This window comes from Trachurus trachurus (assembly GCF_905171665.1).
Source record: "Trachurus trachurus genome assembly, chromosome: 21".
Taxonomy (NCBI): domain Eukaryota; kingdom Metazoa; phylum Chordata; class Actinopteri; order Carangiformes; family Carangidae; genus Trachurus; species Trachurus trachurus.
This window is the reverse complement of record NC_139899.1, coordinates 13761199-13781474: the sequence shown is the minus strand read 5'-3', so window position 1 is coordinate 13781474 and position 20276 is coordinate 13761199. Positions and strand designations below refer to the sequence as shown.

Genomic DNA, 20276 nt, shown 5'->3' with positions numbered 1-20276 from the left:
CAGTAATATGGTTAACAGGAATAAACTGTGGAGATGTTTGTTAATTATAGAAGGATGTTGTAGTTCAGCTTCCAGCCAGCTATTGGACCTGGGTCTTTTCATCACCATGGAAACATGAGGTTGCCAGGGTTCATCTAATTAATCTAAGATACCTCAACAACTGTTAGACATGAAATTGAACACAAAAAGATGATAACTTGTGCGTGTACACACACACACACACACACACACACACACACACACACACACACACACACACACACACACACACACACACACACTTGGCACGTCGTTAATAGGAGTAATGAATGCATGACGTTGGTGAATGGGTGGAATATAAACATGATTTGGTGATGACGTAGCTTCAGGTTGATGTAGATCCATGTGAGCACGAGCCCCCCCATTCCCCCCCTCCCGTTTCTCCAGACTTGTTACGTTATTTCCGCAGCCCGTGTTGTCGTGAGCCGATACTACGTCGCATGCCCCCCCCTTCTCCCCTTTCCCCCCTTTAGGCCCCGCCCCCACCCCCCACTGTGAAGAATTACTTCTTTCATCCATTTATTTATAATTTCTTCTCCGTCGTCACATGGGCTTTTTCGGTGGGGGGGTTGAGTGTGAGCTGTCACACAGTCCGCGGCTGCAGCAGTTTCTTTGAACATTATGGGGATTTAGAGCAGGGAGGTGGTGGGAGAGGGACCAAAGCGAAAGGACTCCGCATCTTTTCTCTCTGCATCTCATCTCCCTGCGCTGCTGTGAGGCTGGAGAGGATCATGCAACACCTCAGCCCATGGCGAGCTCTGCTCCTTGTAACCGTGCTGTGCCAACCGGGGGTCTCAGACAAATACGGTAAGACGACGACGACCACGATGATTGATGATGATGGTGATGCTCCTGTTTAAATCCCCGCAGGATAATGTCGTGTTTAAGTAGCTGGCGACTTTACGGTGATCTCCTCCTGACGTTATCCCAGTTTTGATTAAATCCAGGTGTAGCTAAATGTGCCGTGTAAGTGGAGCGTTTTATCATCCATTCAAGGGCTACTGTGAAGACTATTGCCCAGAGGCAGGTAGGCTACACCATAGAGGGAAATGTAGACGATGATAATCTAATGAGATTAAACAGAGGTGGGGGAGAGATGGAGGATTCAGAGACTGAAAGGGATGAGACAACTAGGTCTATAGGGAGTGTGTTATTTCAATGGGAAAGTAAAATCACGTTTCCTTTGGATCTATAATCCCTATCATGTCTCCACAAAAATCCTTATGCTATTATTGACATACATATTATTATTTGGAGTCTTTTCTATCCAGATGTTGAGGATACACCCAGAACAGCATGTATACACAAAGATGAAAAGTAAACAGCATAATCATGTATTTGTAGACTATTTCAACATGAAGTAAAAGACTAATGCTGCACTAAATTATTATACTAAACAAAATTGATTTCACTGAACACAGCTGTTTTGAGACACAGACATAGACCGGTTTTTGAGATGCAACTCTTCTCTAATGGGTTTAAAAAATTAGGTTTAGTTCAACAGGTTGTTGGATTTTTAAATATGTGTTTGTTGTTTCTTCAACAGTGTTAATCTCACATTTCTCTCTCAGCTGTAGAAGTTGTGACATTAGCAGCAATAGCTTTGATGTGACTGTTATTGACAATGGCAGCAGTAGCAGGTTCCGCAATAATTACCTCCCATTGATTATTGCTGTAGATGGAGTGACTGAAATGTGTCTTTGAGTAGATTGATGCATTGAAGTGGTATCATTTTTTAATTGATGCAGTGATGCAAGAAGTGAATTGTTACACCCACATATCAAAAAAGCCAGCCTGTCTGACGTGAGTAGGTAGAGATTTGTAAAGTGAATGCAGTCAGTGATTCAGACTGAGAAAGGCCAAATGCTGATCCCTCCTTCAGATGTAAACATGCAAGTGTGGTTTTGTTCAAACAGAAGGCAAGCCACCCCTGAATCTCCCCTCCACCTCTGGATATGTTCAGTCATTTCATTTGTAACCCGAATTTATCACCCGAATGTGATTTACTTTACTTTATTTGTTTATTTAGTCGGGACAGTGCATATTAATGGACAGTGAGTGCAAGAGTACCCACTGTAAATACACCGGATTTAGCACTGGTGCTAAATTACATCCGTAGTCCTCAAAACAATACAACAATTAACATAAAAAGTCCATAAAGACAGAGGACCAGTAGATAACAGAATAAGTTACTAGTAATAATTTACATAGTTACAGGAGGGTTGGACATGATTCTTTGAATTGTAAAAAAAAAAAAAAAAAAAATCTATACAGTTGCGATTGACATGATTAATTGAAATATAAAAATACAGTAGGCTACATATAATCTATACAGTTGCGATTGACATGATTCATTTAAATATTAAAATATATATCACAGTTGTGATTGACATGATTTGTTGAATTAAAAAAATATATACAGTTGTGATTGACATGGTTCGTTGAATTATTATTATATATATATATATATATATACAGTTGCGATTGACATGATTAATTGAAATATAAAAGATATAATTACACATGCTCGGCCTAGATTTACTTTCACCAGACCGAACATGCTTACATGATTGCACCCTGACTGCATTATTGCACACGTACCGGCCATAAACATTCACACATAGTAACTATACCTCCGTTATTGCACATGTACCGGTCATAAACATTCGCACATAATAACTACATATGATAGACTATTGCACACGCACCGGCCATAGCCATACAACTGCACACACAAGAAAATTCAGCACAGAAGCAGCTGGTTACAGTTAATAGAGATTCATGCAGTAGCAGGAGACTGCAGAACTATAATGTGTAGTTTCTTCCCACAGGCCATCACTCCGCTGTCATATGTCACCAATAACCATCTGATATCATACCACCCACGTCTTCATCATTAAATAATTTCATGTCCCACTGTCACTGCCGTATCCTGCTTACTGTAGATATTGCAATAAAACCCTGCTGTAAATTTTTATCTCATTGCACTACCTCATTGTTTATTCGCACTACCAACTGATCACCTTAATCCACCTGCCACTTTACTTAATTATATTCGTACTCATGTGTGTTCTCTGTTGTATTGTGTTATTGCTCACATTTGCTACTATCCTCATTCTACATGTCTTTCTGTGTGTACAAGTAAGTGATGATAAACCAGTATGCTTGTACATACTTGGCAAATAAATATAATTCTGATTCTGATGTGTATTAATCCAAAAGAAACTACCCCGAAGCAACTACTTTGTGTTTACAATTTGCCATTAAAAACTAAGAAAGGACAAAAGCTTGGGACAAGACAGAGCAGAAAGAGAGGCGCTTTGCATTTCAGCACCATGGAGAGAAGCCACTATTGTTTCCCTTTGTCCATTCATCAATTAATTCCATTCAGACATGCATCGATCCATCTGTTTGTGTGATTGGCTGTCCATTTTGACACACTCCTGCGATGCTCGTGTGTGAGCTGACGTCTCTGCAGCCAGTCATTTCCCTCAGGGACTGATAACCTGTTGCTATGGCAAATTTAACTTGCCATAGTATGGACTCACTCAAGCTTTGTGTCTAACCGTGCTAGGATACCATTGCTTTGGATGACAGTGGCCGTCAAATGAGTGAATCTAAATGTAACTGTTTGTATACAAAATACATTATTATTGTTCTTGCTGTTTCTGTTGCTAACAAACCAACTGTTTGGCCAGCGGAAGGATGGTAACAGGCCTTTTTTCTGACTGGCCGGTGTTTAGAGTCTTTTTGCTATTCTGAAAAGAAGTGTGGGCATCTACATTCACATTCACACACAGACTTGTAGAGTTAATGTCCTCTTCAGTGTCTAGCATTTAACAAACCAGAGTGGACAGACAATTGCAATAAGATCCAGCGAGTTTTAAAACCCCAGAAAACCAACTGGAATGAATTTGTTGGAGCAGCTTTGTGACCTGGTTCATTGTTGATCAGTGGCTCAACACGACCAGATGCCCTTTCCTGGAGAATCAGTCAGTGTTGAAAAGGCTGACATTTAGGCACAATGTTTTTGTGATGTGTATCTTAGTCCCTCTGCAAACCCCTGTGGGACTCAATTACTCAGACGTGTCATGGCTGTGCACCAGTACAATGATATCTGTGTGTTTCATGTGAACGTTCACGCAACCCTCCACAGATCAGTGACAGTAGGTCTCTTGCAGGGTGAGTATATAGAAATATTCAGTGCCACCAAGACAGTAAATGCATTTACACAGGTATTTCCTTTCTGTGTGTGTGTGTGTATGTTTGAAACAGAGACACAGACAGAATATAATTTGTACAAACAACTGTACATGAGTTAAAATCAAAACCCTCTCCCTGTAGGAAAGTAAACCTATTATATGGATAGAATCAGATTTAAAATTTCAGTGGAAGATACACTGTGTGTGTGTGTGTGTGTGTGTTTATTCTCAAAGAAAGAAGAGGTGAGTCACAGAAGGCGCTGCTAGGTAGTGCGTCACTTCATTTAGAGAAAGTAGTTCCCAGTCTTTGTTCTCTGTCCAAGTTTGTGCTCAAGTAAACATTCAATCCATGGCTCAGTAAACCTGCCACGTACTGCCCATATCTTTCCATGTCCACTCACATACAGATTTAATAACACCTGCCATTCGCTTGCTTTTTATTTATTACATGCTGTGGAACATGGACTCTAGAAATTAGAGGAGAGATGTGAAATGTCATGACAGAGATACCCATTTATATTCTTCTGTGTAACTGTAGGTTCCTATCTGTCACTAATCACCTGCTCCTTCCCACATTGCCTACCTCCCAAGGTCTTACTCACCAACCTAAAATAAGAGATAGTGGAAGGGAAACACAAAGAAATTAATACATACTAAATTATATAAATAATCATGAATGAAACATAAGACCAAACCACATTATATTTGGGTCCTCTGCTGCCAAATCATAATCTGACTATGAATTAAATATCTCTGTGTCATAGATCTTTTTTTCATAATCGTTGCATTAGGTTGTTGGTGAGTTGGGCATTTTGGTCACTACAATGCAGTGCATTTGAATGTAATTATATGAGTAAGTGAGGGTCACGCTCACCTGTTGTGTTCTCATTTCAGTCCTATAAATGTGAGTTGAAGCAGTCGTTGCCATGGAAATTGTCATGAAACATTTTTTTTTTTTACTCCAACTACCTGCTTACGGTCTCTTTGTCTTTGTCCCTCAGGTTGCCTGTTTGAGAGGAAACTGTGTGAAAGGGATCAGTTCTGCTCAGATGGTGAGACACACACACACACACACACACACACTCAAACATACACACATCATATATAATCAGACATAACTTATATTTTGAACTTTGAACATCAAACTTTCAGGGAGACTGCTGTCTTAATCCCTCCTGTACCTACACAGAATGTTAAATATTAACCCTGCAGCTGGACACACACTGGAAGCATGCTGGCACAAAGGCTGCCTATAAAAATATACAAGCACAAGTCAAGGATTTTTCCTCTCTCAGCCCCATGTGTCTATCTCTCTCCGTCACCTGCCCCCCTTTTCCTTTCCTCATCTTTATCTAAGCCCCTCCCCAGCTCCACTGTCTCCATGGCAACACTGACATCACCGTGAGGTCGACACCCCCACAGTTGTTGTGCTAATACAGTGATGAGTCACTGACACACACTTACGCACTTCTCTGTGGAAATTGCACTTATGCGCGCACACACACACACACACACACACACACACGGGCTTGACTGAATACAAAATGGATTGGTGTAGTTAAAGCTTTGGGGGTAGATAGATACAGGGCCTGATTTAACCACATCTGTGTGTCTGAGGGTGGATCACGAGAGAAACAAAATTTCCATAATGACTCAAAGATCTTTAGTGGGATTGGTTGTAATGAGATTTTGGTCCGTCTGTCGCTTCAGCACTGTCGCTCCTCCAGAAAACTCAAAATGAACCATGGTTTTCTTTTTTTAGCTTTTTGGAGAAAAATATCAGCACAGGTGCAAAGGCAGCACAGTCTCAACATGTCTTACAGTGACTAACACCTTAAACAGAACACACAGCTGCTGTGATGAATTTAGATCAGGTGGTCAAGAGGGTGTTTGCAAAAACAACGTAAAATCAACAGAAAATATTCAGACTCCTGTGATACTTAACAGAGGAAACATAATTGCCTCCAACGGTAACTTACACATTTTTCAGTTTTTAAATGTGTGAACTTATTTGTTATTTGATATGTGTTGTGATGTATTCCAGTGCTCTATTGTTTAATAAAACTCAACAAGCTCAGTCAGAGATACAGGTTTTGTTATGTTGTGTTTTGTTTGTGTAATTTTCTAGACTCTCCAAGTCTTTGCTAGTTTGACTATGTCCTCTTCCAGCTTCAGGTGGAACATAGTCCAAGAACAGACAGCTCCACATTTGTTCCTAAGGTCATGTTTGTATTTCTGCAGGCATCTTCTCCGTGGGTCTACACAGATTGTTACAATCTGTGGCATGTAGTAACCAGAGCAAGGTCATACATTGTCACTTGAGTTCTGTGTTCACAGATGTAGCACCCTGATCATATCACCCATGTTGCTACTTGGGACTCTGACCTGAGTCAGCATCTGTCAGGATTGAAGACTGCAAGTTTGAAATATTTATATTAAAATCTGGTCATGCAGAGTTTAAAAGGCGAGCACACCAGACCTCTGTATCCTGCTCCTCACTTCAGCTGGAGGTTAGAGGCTTGAGTGCACTTACTTGCGTAACTCACTGAAATCTCTGACTGAACTATCGGCTGCATGGAGGACGAATTGTAGTTTGAATCAAATGCTGAGCGCAGTTTTATCAAGGCAAAGAAATTAAATTCAGAACTAGTGGAAATCAATTTCATTAAAACCATCTATTTTATCCCTAGAGTGATTCCATGACTATTTTAAATCATCAAAATTTGAGCCAAACTTCACATTTATCTTTGATTTAATAGATTCCTTTTTTCCAACATTAAATACGGCACAAAATGGCATCCACAGAAATAACTCCAGCTCCAGAAATAGTCCCAATCCAATCAAACCATGCAGCTTCCTGTGTTCTCTCGATTCATCTTCTATTCCTCCTCCTCACGTCCCTCGTCTCGCTGCTGTCACCACAAGGAATTACAGGGCTATTCTGTTTCACCAGAGCAGTACATGGCTCACAATATCTTGTATCATGTCAGTATATTTGTAATGTGATCAGGGGAAGTATGAATGGACTCTTTCAGCATCTCAAGATTTCTGTGTGCCCGTGGTATTATACTTGTACCACTCAGACATTTGCTGTCCATTTGTCCATCTAGAGGGAGGGTACTTATGCGAAATAGAAATAATATAAAATCATGGTTCTGTACTTCTTCAATACACCCAGTAAGCCATATAGGTTTCATATAGAATTTGTGTCTATTAATACACATTGATCCTCTGTGTCTCTTTAATCTCAGTGTAACAATTCACTTTCTCACTGTACCTGGTTGTGTTGTATGAGAAAGACTGTGGTGACTCATCATTGCGCCAGATAATACATAGTCTGCTTTGCTTCAGTTCTATTCTTTTCACCTAGCAGCCACACAGTCTTTCTTTAGCTTCAACTCCCTGTGAGTTGATGGTTAAAACCTGACACCGGAAATTTTCACACTCTAGTAAAGTTAGAAACTTCACTTTTCACGTATCTAATACCACCCATCGCAGACTGTAGGTTATTCCTACAGTCTGTGATGGGTGGTTCTCCCCTCCTGGAGCTGTTGTGTCGGATGCAGATGCAGCAGAGCACAGAGTGGATCAGCAGCTCTCCAGCATATGAACAGATTAATCCCCTGCTTCCTGCCAGTTTTCACTGAGGCTTATGCCCAAACTAATTATTCTATGATAATCATTCATTTATGATTTAGAGTGGGTGTCCACTTCTGCACCACAATGCAGTAAAGTAAAGAGCTAGAATATGTATTCATGAACTGTTAAAAAAAAATTATTCATGGACGATTATGAAAGAGAACAGGTGCTAAAATGTTGATATTGCTTCTGTTGCCATGAGGCTGCCCTGCAGGCAAGCCACTTTCAAAAGGGAAACTATTTAAAATTTTCAACAGCTCATTCACTGACAACCTCGACCAAAGGACTATGACAGGCACAGGAAAGTGTGCAGAGTGAACTTCAAAACTATGACTCACTGCTGTGGGCTTGTGTTGCGTGGGCTACCAAAGGAATTACAGGTTATTACGAAAACCTCAAGGGTATCGTCTCTGAGCAATATGTGGCAGATTGTATACAGTTTCAGAGGTCAGTTAAAATACACTGTAATATTGTTTTTGTTTGTTGGTCCATACTGTTAAATGCTGCTGTGTATTTGCTGTTCTGCACCGCAGCTCCTAAGAGCCCTGTTTACAAGCAGACATTTCTGACCGGAAAAGCTCAGGTGTTACATAAATCATGTTTATTTCAAGTGTCCCAGTATAAGTCAGGACAGTATGACAGGAGGGGCAGCATGCAAAAAAACAAAAAAAAGTGGACTTATAAGGCTTTTTTATGCTTTTTTCTTCCTGCGACATGTTCCCATCAAGAGACTGTCCTGGCAGAATAAAGGTCTAAAATGTTAACAGCTGTGCAATTGCATGTGTGTTTATTCCAGATGGGCTGTTTGGTCGGTGTATCAGCTCTAAGCAGGACCAGGTCCGGTACCAGGTGTCAGTTCCTGTTCTCAAGAGGATGCAGGAAGTCCTCAAACAGCTTATGCTACAAGGTGAGGTTGGACATGACAGTTATTATAATATAATAATTTTCAAACATTAAACTAAGATCAGGATGCTAGCATTTCCTGACTAGCAAAAACACACTAAGTGCAGCTGGTGATGATGAGAAAATATTATTTTTGCAGATATTTGGTCATGTTAACTAGAGGCCATACAATCATACAAGTACTTCAACACAACACATATTTGAAACTGCATGCAGAAACAGTAGCCTATAGATTTTAGAGACTCTTTCTCCTTTCTCCATCTGTCTCCACCACAGTCTCGCACATTCACTCCCTCCCTCTGTGGCTTTCTTTAATTGATGTGTGTGTGCGTGTGTGCGTGCGTGTGCAGGGCTTTCATGGCAGGATGACATCACCCAGTATATCTTATCAAAGGAGCTGAAAAGAGTTCCCCATACCACCCATCCCTCTAAGCCAAACTCCTCTTCCTCCTCTTCTCACCCACCCCAGTAAGTGATCTCCAATTACTTCCTTTTATTCCACAGCCCTTTCGACTCCTCTGTATCCTTCCCAATCTTGTCTCTGTCTCTTTCCTGGTTACCAGGTCTAAACAACACGCCCCCCTTCACCACGGCTCTAAGTCGGCTTCCACACCTCCTGCTGGCAACTATGTGGACTACATGATAGTTGAACCTCCTCAGTCCCAGCTGCGAATGCAGACAGCATCCATGGACCCATACACATACCACCAGGTATACAAATGCACACATCATGATTCCACAAAAGCAGGTGTGTGTCTTTTTTTTTTTTAACTGCTGTATAAATTCAAACACAACAGTCAAAGCTCGCAATAGCACTTCCCAGTTCAGATTTCAGATGACAAGCAACAGTGTAATACGGTTCCCAATCACAGCATAGGTACCAAGACGAAGTGGAAAGATCTCTCTTAGGGGCAGGCTATGCCCGTCCCCCTTCGAGGTCCCAGGCCATTCAGCGAGAGCGAGAGCGAGAGCGAGAGCGAGAGCGAGAACGCGACAGACAGCTGCTACAGGAAGCCATGTCTTTATACCTGGCATCTGCTCAGCCCTCATATCGCCACCGAGGAGCTGCTTCCATGGCTCCCGCAGGTAAAGGATTTTCAAATATCCTAAATAAAACCCATAACACACATCATACAGAACATAACAAACAAATAATTCTACTCACCACCAAAACATGTTACATGTTGACCAGGACTGCCCTACTATGAGGACTTGGAAGTGGACATACCGATGGACTATGTGGAAGGCTACACCCTAGAGGAGAGACTCGGTCCAGCTAGACAGCATGTGTCGCAAAAAGAGAAGGTTCCTCAGGACTTCAGCACACAGTCTGAAAACAATGGTGAGTAATGGTAATTCCCATAATGCCCTAAAGATAGAGATGCAATGTAAAACAAGCCAAACACCAAATTTACACAATATCTGGATAGTTTCTTAACTTGACAGTGACAACTGTTTTGTCCTGTGTTAGATGACTTGCTCCAGAGGATGTCAGAAGTCTTGCAGAGATTAGGAGTTGACCCCAGAGAGCTCAGCCAAGAGCAGCTCTACAAATTAGCCCTCATACTGCAGCTGCTGCAGGCCAAAGAAGACAAAACAGGTACTGTCCCCAGGCTGCTCATAAAAGCTGAATCGTGTTTTAATGTAGTATTAGTCTAACAACAGCAGTTTGTCTGTCTTGATACAGATCCTGTTGGGAAAGATGTTGTCGCCCTCAAGGTACGTCACATCAGCATGTATCCTTAGCAGTGGCTACCAATCATAATCGTGCACTTTTTTATACTAATAAGTCCTCGTTCCCTCCACAGATGCAGCTGTTAAAGGCAGACAGTGTGTCCAATAAGCCGCAGAAGCCTGTTCCTGTTCCCGGCCCCCCTGATGCCCCTCCTGCTCCCTCCTCTGCCTCAGTCCCAGCTACTTCTCCAGCCAAGAGTGCTGCCCCTCCCTCCCCGGCCACCCAGCCTCCTCAGACCGCTCCTGAAGAGGCTGGACCAGGCTTGAAAGAGCAGGACCCACCACTGGTTGAAGGTGTCGGGGCTAAGGAGGAGTACGGGTACATTGTCACCAACCAGAGGTGAGAACTCAAACAAATGAAGCTGTCACCTTTCCTGTTTGTTGTGAACTGCTTTAACTTGTGAATCACTACATACAGTATACGTATATAAATCATAGTACATGGAGGACGATGATATTTACTTTTCTTTCCCAGCCTTTTGAGTCTGTATGATGGTGTGAAGCTGTTGGAGCTGCTGGCTGATAAGATCCACCTGACAACCAGTAGCTTCATCAACATCAGGTAACACCACCGTTGTTATGGGTCACTGTGTATACTATATTTAGTGTTTTGTGTAACATTTTTCAAATATCAAATGTGTGTGTGTCTATGTTTCCAGTGTGGTAGGCCCTGCACTGACGTTCCGTATCCGCCAGAATGAGCACAACATGACGGCTGCAGAGGTGGCTGCTAAAGCTGGTGAGGCTCAAAACACACATGCATATATACACACGCACACACATTCCCACCGACCTACCCACACATAACACTCAAACATGAAGTGAAAAGTACAGTATGTGGGCACATTATTCCATCACTTACTCAAATTCCACCAAAGCCTTTGCTTTTCCTCACCTCAAACAACAAAATGTTTGTTTTTTTTGACCCAGCAGTATCTGAAAAGAACTTTCTGGAGGCTCAGACAGGCCTGAAGATTGTACAGACTGGCGTGGGAGAGGTACAGGCCACACGCACACACACACACACACACACACACACACACACACACACACACACACACACACACACACACACACACACACACACACACTTAGTCTACACAGGCTCTGTGGAAAATGTCCCTTGTAGCTGATCTTATCAGCAGCCTTTGGTGCAGCTGTCAAGGCAACAGAGATATAACGATTGCTCTTTATTCTTTACCATTTCCACTTTAATCATTCATCTCAGGATTTATATCATATGATCAGACTTGGTGATGCCAAATGGAGACTCACACTCTTGTCTTCACAGTGTAGTCTCCCACCTATCGATTGGTAACTTCAGGTAACTTGGTTTAATTTGTGAAAGAAAGAAAGAAAGAAAGAAAGAAAGAAAGAAAGAAAGAAAGAAAGAAAGAAAGAAAGAAAGAAAGAAAGAAAGAAAGAAAGAAAGAAAATTGACACAAAGCGCAGGTGCACTGATGTTAGAGGACTGGCCACAGCTGTCTCACCTATAGAGCTGGTTTTCCATGTTGTGCACACTGAGTGTTGCATGCCACCTGGAGGGCAAGTGGCCAGAGCAAATCAGTAAGGCGACGCCTCTCCTGACAACCAGCATTTCACTTGTTGCCATGGAGCTCCATCTCCCACAACCCCTTCCCCTCTGCTGTGGCTTTCTGATCCCAGATGCTATGGCAACAGTCACAGGTGTCATTAACCTCATTATTTCCTCTTATACAGACCAACCAGGCCTATGACTCATTGCCTGCATCTGACATTTCGTGTGTAATGGATTAATAACAAAATGCCCATTTGCAATGAATATTAGGAGAACACATTCACACACACACACACACACATCGCTTGCATTAATTTATAATCATCCTGGCAATACATTAATGGCGCATGTGTGTGTGGTGTTAATGTAATGTAATGTTGTCAGTTATGATTTTTATTTATTTATTATTTTTTAGAAATGCCTTTTTTGATTAATTTATTATTTAAAAAATAACAAAATGGTTGCATAATAGAAATGCCAAAGATTATATATCACAGCCAGGTATTATCAGTATTATCAGAGACTGACGTGAGAATGGAAAAGACTGAAATATTGAATAAAAAGCCAAGAAAAGGATACAAACAAGCATGTAAAAGACATACAGTATATTGTAACTGAAAAGAATAGAAGAAAAAAAGGATAACAGACAATTTTGCTGCTTTCCAATTAATAAGAAAATGTAAATCTTTAAAATCAATATTTCTGACATCCTGATTTGTCAAGTTTGTACAGTTGTTCCAGTTCATGGAAGAAGTTGTTGAAGGTGTGATATTTGGTGATAAATTAAAAGGTCAAAGTTATTTCTAATTTCCTATGGTTTATGTAATTTTAATTACAACAATTGTGTTGCTCTAGAACAAATAAAAATACTCTCTTTTGTGGTAATCTGACAGATCGAAATCCACTGTGGTTACACCTCTTTGGTTATTTTGTTATTTTGTTTACCTCAATTGTCTGTGGAGGGAACTGGAGTGTGATGATAGTGTGTGTGTGCGTGTGTCTGTGTGTACGTGCACGAGGAGAAAAGAGAGTGAACACAAGGTGTGTAATTGTATTGGGCAGAAAAAAAAAACATGAGGAAGAGGTGTAATGACTCCCTAGAACCAATCAGTGTTTGGCTCTGTCCTGCGTGCTGGTTCACTGATCTCCACCCACCTGTGCTGTCTGCCTGCATCATATCACCTTGCCCTTCCAGACCTCATCTGCTCAGTGAGCACACCCTGCCGTCCTGTGGACACATTTCTTGTTGGGATGAAATGAATGACCTTTATATTCCCGCGGTGAGGGCAGTTTCCCTGGGGGCGGCTCAGCTTGATGCTATTTGTCGTCTCCGTCTTCCTCCCACCCTCCCCACGTCTTGTTCACTACTCTTTGTTATTGTTTTTTTTCCCCCCAGAGGACAGATGCACGGGGTCGCCCCCAGGTAACCAGGGTTCCCCAGGGCTCCAGTGGGACGGTTATCACCCTTGTTTCCATGGCAGTTGTCGGAGGTGTGCTGGTATTGGCCATGGCTGTAGCTTGTCTCAGACACTATGCTCAGCAAGTGGCCAATGGCAAGCTTGGTCTGGGGCCAGAGGGAGGAGCAGAAACACACTTTGACTACCAGGTGAGGTCAATAAAGACACTCAAGACTGTTAAAGACATTTTATATAATTAAATTTTAAACTATTTAACATCAACATCCCACACACCTGTACATGTTCGTACTGTTTGCTAAACATCTGCCTGCTTTCCACGTTTGTTAGTGTTGTGAAGGACTTTCTCATTCTTATGGTTAGGGCAGTGTTTTTCAACCTTGAGGTCAGGACCCCACATGGGGTCGCCTGAAATGTCTAGTAATTGATAAAAAAAAATGTTGATAAAAATATATTTTTTAACTAATTATTATTCTTTTTAAAATTGTGATTAAAAACACCACACACAATCGTAAACAACTGCATTGTATACTTTTTCTTTCAAATAAAATGCAGCATATAAAAATATCTGAGCTAATGCATTTTGATTGACGGTCGGGGTCACAAACCAAAAAAGGTTGTGAACCACTGGGTTAGGGTTACACTGCAAAAACTCAAAATATTTTCAAGAACTAATTTTTCACTTGAAATAAGTAGAAAGATTTGCCAATGAAAGCTAATTTTTTGTGCTTGTAATAAGAAAGAAAAACTTGCTCCACTATCAGATTTTTCTACATATTTCAAGTGAAAATATGCTTGAAAGAAGTAAAAAGTGTCAAAACAAGCTACTTTTTAATGTGATGAGTCTTATTTTAAGTATAATGAGATTTGTTTTGACTATAAATGACATTTTGACTAGAAATAAGACAAATATTCTTGGTAAGATTTTGAGTTTTTGCAGTGTATAGTCAGGATGAATATTGACATTTAGGCTACCAATTATTCAGTTATTTATCAGTGTTGATGGTGATTCCTTCCCTACTGTTAATTCAGGAGCTTTGTCGGCAACACATGGCATCCAAATCCTCCCTGTGTCGCCAAGACTGTGTGGGTGGGGGGAGCAGCAGCATGGCGGGGTCCGCCATAGCCACAGGTGCTGGCGGTCGACGGGGCACAGACACGTCTCGCGTGAGCAGCGTTTCCTCCCAGTTCAGCGACGGCCCCCAGCACAGTCCATCCTCCACCCACAGCTCCACCCCGTCCTGGAGCGAAGAGCCGGCCCAGTCCAACATGGACATCTCTACCGGTCACATGATCTTGGTGAGTGATTCTCTTGCAATGAAAATCCTCCTTGTTTATGTTGAGCGATTGTTAATGCGCCATCTAACCTACAGGCTTATATGGAGGATCACCTGCGCAACAAGGACCGCCTTCAGAAGGAGTGGGAAGCTCTGTGCTCTTACCAGGCTGAACCCAGCTCAGTCGCTGTGGCTCAAGTCCCGAGCAACATGGAGAAAAACAGACACGCTGAGTCCCTCCCCTGTTAGTTCAACAATGTGTCTCTCTGATCACTCATCCGTCAATGTGTTACACATCTCTCACTTATCAGTAACTCTGTTATAATTTGTATGCAAACATGTTTGGTATCATGTGGTTTTCACACATTCTCATGGAGTTGGACTGCATTGTAAACACCAAGGGGGGAAAAGTAGAGAACATAATGATGAACCAACAGCTGTTTTCTTTTCCAGATGATCACACTCGAGTGAAGCTGAAGACCGAAGTAAACCCCAATAAACAAGATTACGTCAACGCGAGCATCATTGTAAGAACCTCTTCCAACATTAGTGGTTTGCTACATGGTGAATTATCATCCAATATGAAGATACAAACAATAAGCCATTCTTTTGTTTGTTTCATATCTAATACACTACAAAACCGTAAGAGACTCTGCTGTTTCTCTCATCAACAGGTTGATCATGACCCTCGCCAACCAGCTTATATTGCCACACAGGGACCTCTGGCCCACACCGTTGCTGATTTCTGGCAGGTCAGTACAGTCTTTTCTTTTCCTCCCTCGCTCTCTCACGTTCTCACAGTTTACTGAGTTTGTTTTCTATTCTGAAGCCATTCAGTCCTGCAGGACGGAGATTTACTGAAATGTAGCAGCTGTAGAATGTGTGTGTGTGTGTGTATAATTTTGTCTTTGTCTACCCACATGCAACCTTAATATACAAATTTCTATAAATAACATATATGTATGTGAACTTGTAGATATGTTAAGTAAAAGCACTTATGTTGAAATTATACATTTCACCTCGTAGAAATTGTAACAATTCTGTATGTTGACATGTATATCTTGCTCATATGATTATATAGATTTGCTGATTTTGCAGACATATGTTGTGTAAATGTATATCCATCCCAAAGCCTGTCATGTGTTGACATTATAAATAGTGGACTCCAAAAGTCTGCGGTCAGTTTCCTAAAATATAAATAGATATCAAAACTGATTTAAAAAAAGAAAGAAAATCCTAGATTTTTCTTAACTTATATGTTAAATATATATTTAACATAAGCAGGTATATCCAGAGTATGTATATGTATTAATAATATGACATAATGTGATATATTTTGTGCTGACTCTTGTTATTGGAACATGTATGTCATATATAGTGTTTTTTATATGGGTATATCCATGTGTGTGTCTCAGATGGTTTGGGAGAACGGCTGCACGGTGATAGTGATGATGACAGCCCTGGTGGAAGATGGAGAGAAGCAGTGCGAGAGATACTGGCCAGATGAGGGCTCATCACTCTACAACATCTATGAGGTTAATTTCATGTTGTGACTCAAAAAAACATTTAATTTTAATTATAGCACTGACCAAACAATTTCCTGCATTAGAGTACACAACACTGACAACATGTCATACTTTTACAGTCCCGCATGTATACATGTTTTTATATGGCCTTGATTTTACTGAGTATATTCTTTCGAGGAACGTGAAGTCCGCATGATATGATCATTTGGCCATGTGGTCTGGCTTTTGTCTGCAAAATGTCAAGGCCTTTGCACATTTTGCATCAGCAAGTGTCATGGTAGCATGAATATTGTTGGAGGATAATAGCCCTATTGAAGCTTGGTCTCAAATGGGGGGGCATGTTAACCACAACTGCTTCATATGTATGATACTGAGAAATTTATAAATATAAATAAGAATACAACATACTGTGTCACTGCACGGCTGAAATGAGGAAAAAATTAACCTTGACGCATAGAAATAATAAATACAAATGCCAACCAGGCCGGTTTGTCTCCCCCTGGTGGCAAACTTGAGCTACTTTACAGATGTGTTGCCTCAACATTTTTTTCTTGTTTAAGCCAATATGTATAGTAAAAATAAACCAACCCTAATTATTACCAACGTTGCTTCGTATCTTGTGTGTCTTGTGATCCAGTAGGTGGATCTGTGAGTCACTTTTTTTCTGTCCTCTTGCCCACCTCCTTTTTCTGTCGGCCACTCCCTACTCTCCCTCCTCTCTCTCTCTCTCTCTCTCTCTCTCTCTCTCTCTCTCTCTCTCTCTCTCTCTCTCTCCCCCCTTTCAGGTGAACCTGGTGTCGGAGCACATCTGGTGTAAGGACTTCCTGGTGCGTAGCTTCTACCTGAAGAACGTCCAGACACAGGAGACCAGAACCTTGACGCAGTTTCACCTGCTGAGCTGGCCGGCTGACGGCATCCCCACCTCCACACGACCCCTGCTCGACTTCCGCAGGTAAGAGACTGCACTGCCACACACACACACACACACACACACGTATCCACACCCACACTCACACACACATCTGCACATCAGTTCAGCCAGTAGCAGACGACTCAGTAACTGGTAAACACAAACTGGATTAAACAGGTAGTTAGGATACAGTGGGTGACTCAGTGGTCACATGAGTGGGTTTGAATCCGCATGATGGTCCTCCTTACCTTACTTCCATCTTGTTTCCCATCTTTCCTTCCCCTCATTTTGCTCTGTGTGTAATCAAATAAGGCATCCACACTATTCATCTCATGCCTTACCCATCATCTCAGTGTGCTCTCTCCCTCTCTCCTAGTGTGCAGGTTGATAGGTTTGTATTTTAACATCTCCCAGTGTCATTTTTGTGGTTTGCAGCTAGTACTCTGGCTCCAGTTGCATAGTCACAAAAATGAGCATTGGCAGGTGTGACTGGCTACTGCAAGAGGGACAGTGAATCTCTGGCTATTCTCTTCACATTTTCTTTCCAGTTTTCTCATCTCACTGTCCTTCACAGCCTCTTGCAGTTTTTATTTGTTCTGTCCTTTCCCTCCTTCCTAATCTCATCATTTTCATCTGACATTTACATACGTCTTCCTCGTCCTCCGACTTCAATTTATCCACAACCTATAATAAGTAGTTCAAGAAACCTTTAAATTCTTTGCTGTGTGCATTTAGTCGTGCTTTTCTCTCTACTTTTCCTTGTTTCCCTTGCTTTTCAGAAAGGTGAATAAATGCTACAGAGGTCGTTCCTGCCCAATCATCGTTCACTGCAGGTAAAAAGCAGCATTTTCAGAAAAACATACTATATATATGTTCAGAGAGTGGTTTGAGGTTAAGCAGTAGGAGGCCACGTGTGCTTTGACAGTTTCCTCATATGTCTCTGCCACTCCCACAGTGATGGTACTAGCAGGACTGGCACATACATCCTCATTGACATGGTGCTGAACCGCATGGCCAAAGGTGAGCTATACCTTCAAACACACACTCTTTACAGATGTATACACAGGATATTTTTCAGAACCTTAACATTTTGATTTTATTTAGTTTATCTGATATTAGCAAAATCAAACTGTAAGGTTGGTGTTTTTGGCTCTAAGTCAAAGTCACGTTACCTATTGTGTGTAACTGTGGAAGCAGCAGCTACAATGACTGCTCATAATTAAACATTAGTTATAGCATACGGTATATTACTGTATGTGTTGGTAGAGGAGCAAGTGAGCTGAAAAAGTGTCATGGCATGAATTATTCTTACATTAATCTTTTCAAGAGATATTTAGCAGAAATGTATCTTTTGAATTAAACAGTAAAAGTTTCTTCTTTTGTCGTCTTGTTTTGTTATGTCTCTTTTTTTAGACATCTGACATTTCTGAGTTTTACTTTTTCAGAGATTATAGAGCTGAGGAAAGCCATTTAGAAGCACTGCCAGAGAATGCATTTGGTAGCTGATGTAAACTCTAGATGTTTTTTTTTTGTAGCTTTCTTTTTAAAAACGTTGAGTGGATTTAAAGTGAGGGGTCTTTATGCTCTGTCACACCAAAGGTTGTTGGAAACCTCAAAAACCATGACAGTGATGCTTTTTCTGTCCCTGTTGTTTTCTTTAGGAGTGAAGGAGATCGACATCGCAGCCGCACTAGAGCATATCAGAGACCAGAGACCCGGCTTGGTTCGCACAAAGGTACCAACAATCAGTGTGTGTGTTTGTGGAAGTGTCCGTTCAGTATTTGCCTGTCTCTATTCCCCTCTCTCAATTTTTCCTCCCTTCTTTCCTTCCTTCTCAGGACCAGTTTGAGTTTGCGCTGACCGCAGTAGCAGAGGAAGTGAACGCCATCTTGAAAGCCCTGCCGCAGTGAACTGCAGCAAAACACTGAGAACATGCTGACAAAATTAACAACAACAAACACATACACGCTCCGAAGGACATGCTTTATGCAATCCAGTCATGTATGTCTGGCCATCACTGTAAATAAGAATTTGCTCCACACCACACCTGTTCTCAGCATGCAGTATTTTACCCATTCACCCATTCTATGGGTTTTTAAAACTTTTGGAACCGAACTATGAATTAAGTGATGAGGTTGTAAATATGAACAGAGGAACATTTTTTCACCATTAAGGCACAAATTAGTGTCTTTTCTCTCTTGAATTTCTAATTGGACAACCATGTGGCCATTAGAGGTGGACTACAGAGTGAGGACATTCATACACTGTGCTGCTGTGAATCCAATTGTGGTCCTACGGTCAGGGAAGATAGATTGAATTAATATCAAAACCCTTCACAAACTTCTAAGACATCTTTCCAAGTTCCTTTCCATGTAACTCTGAGTGTGGTGTTGCGTGTTCACCAGAATACTGTATGCTACTGTCTAGTGTGTGTCGATTTCCAGCAAGTTTTTATTTGCGAGTTGCGTCTTTGCCTTGACAACATGATTGTTTGCTTTAAGCACGGGTCGTTTTGGAAGGGATGCTGTACTTTGAACCACACACACATACAAAGTAACTTTGTTTGGGTTCTTTTATTGTCCTTCTCAGTGTACACCCTTGTGATTAATGTAAATAATTCACCCTGATGATTGTGTTTATTTCATGTAGCAGACAGATAGAAAATATCTATAAAAATGTATTTTTGACTTGATCTTAATAAATTTGTGATGTGATGCAGCAAAAAACTGACAAAAAAGGCTTGAGTGCGCCTTTTCTTTCATTTTACTCTTTACAGTATATTTAATAAAGACAAATATTAAATGGTACACTCAAAAAAGGTTGTTTTCTATAATATATTTAACTTTTGTCTGATATGTTTTATTCAATCATATTGAATAAACATATCATCCATCTTATATCAAAACAGGCCAGACTAGCATTTCATCTTAGGAGTAACCTACTGTATGAGTTTTACCTCTTGTGACTCCCATGTGGAAAACATTGTAGAAATTTATTTTTTTGTTTACCTCAAATGAATTTGGGACATTTTATTCTCAGTTGTTTGATATTAGTTTTTTGAAGATGAACTGCTACGGACCAATTCAGTGTAATC

General features: G+C 41.1%; 1 protein-coding gene across 2 annotated transcripts; it reads left to right on the top strand.

Moving 5' to 3' along the window:
- Positions 1-692: 692 nt before the first annotated feature.
- Positions 693-19864, top strand: ptprna (protein tyrosine phosphatase receptor type Na). 2 transcript variants are annotated; one of them, XM_083996534.1, is made up of 24 exons: positions 693-846; positions 5243-5293; positions 8677-8787; positions 9134-9251; positions 9347-9494; positions 9656-9869; positions 9976-10125; positions 10255-10383; positions 10471-10502; positions 10592-10857; positions 10993-11079; positions 11177-11256; positions 11451-11515; positions 13451-13660; positions 14502-14768; positions 14843-14990; positions 15200-15273; positions 15421-15498; positions 16162-16281; positions 17058-17224; positions 17962-18015; positions 18138-18202; positions 18844-18917; positions 19021-19864. In XM_083996534.1, the coding sequence occupies exons 1-24, from the start codon at positions 771-773 to the stop codon at positions 19090-19092; spliced, it is 2856 nt and encodes a 951-aa protein (XP_083852660.1). In that variant the 5' UTR covers positions 693-770; the 3' UTR covers positions 19093-19864. The 2 variants fall into 2 exon arrangements, with proteins under 2 accessions (XP_083852660.1, XP_083852659.1); XM_083996533.1 differs by having other exon boundaries at positions 11448-11515.
- The last annotated feature ends 412 nt before the right edge of the window (positions 19865-20276 follow it).

What these genes read in the sequence shown, in the direction of transcription:
- ptprna (XM_083996533.1), top strand. Translation starts at nt 771, where the DNA reads ATGCAACACCTCAGCCCATGGCGAGCTCTGCTCCTTGTAACCGTGCTG. An exon ending in GGGGGTCTCAGACAAATACG is followed by an intron (nt 847 to 5,242) that starts GTAAGACGACGA and finishes TTTGTCCCTCAG; the next exon opens with GTTGCCTGTTTGAGAGGAAA. An exon ending in TCCTCTTCTCACCCACCCCA is followed by an intron (nt 9,252 to 9,346) that starts GTAAGTGATCTC and finishes CCTGGTTACCAG; the next exon opens with GTCTAAACAACACGCCCCCC.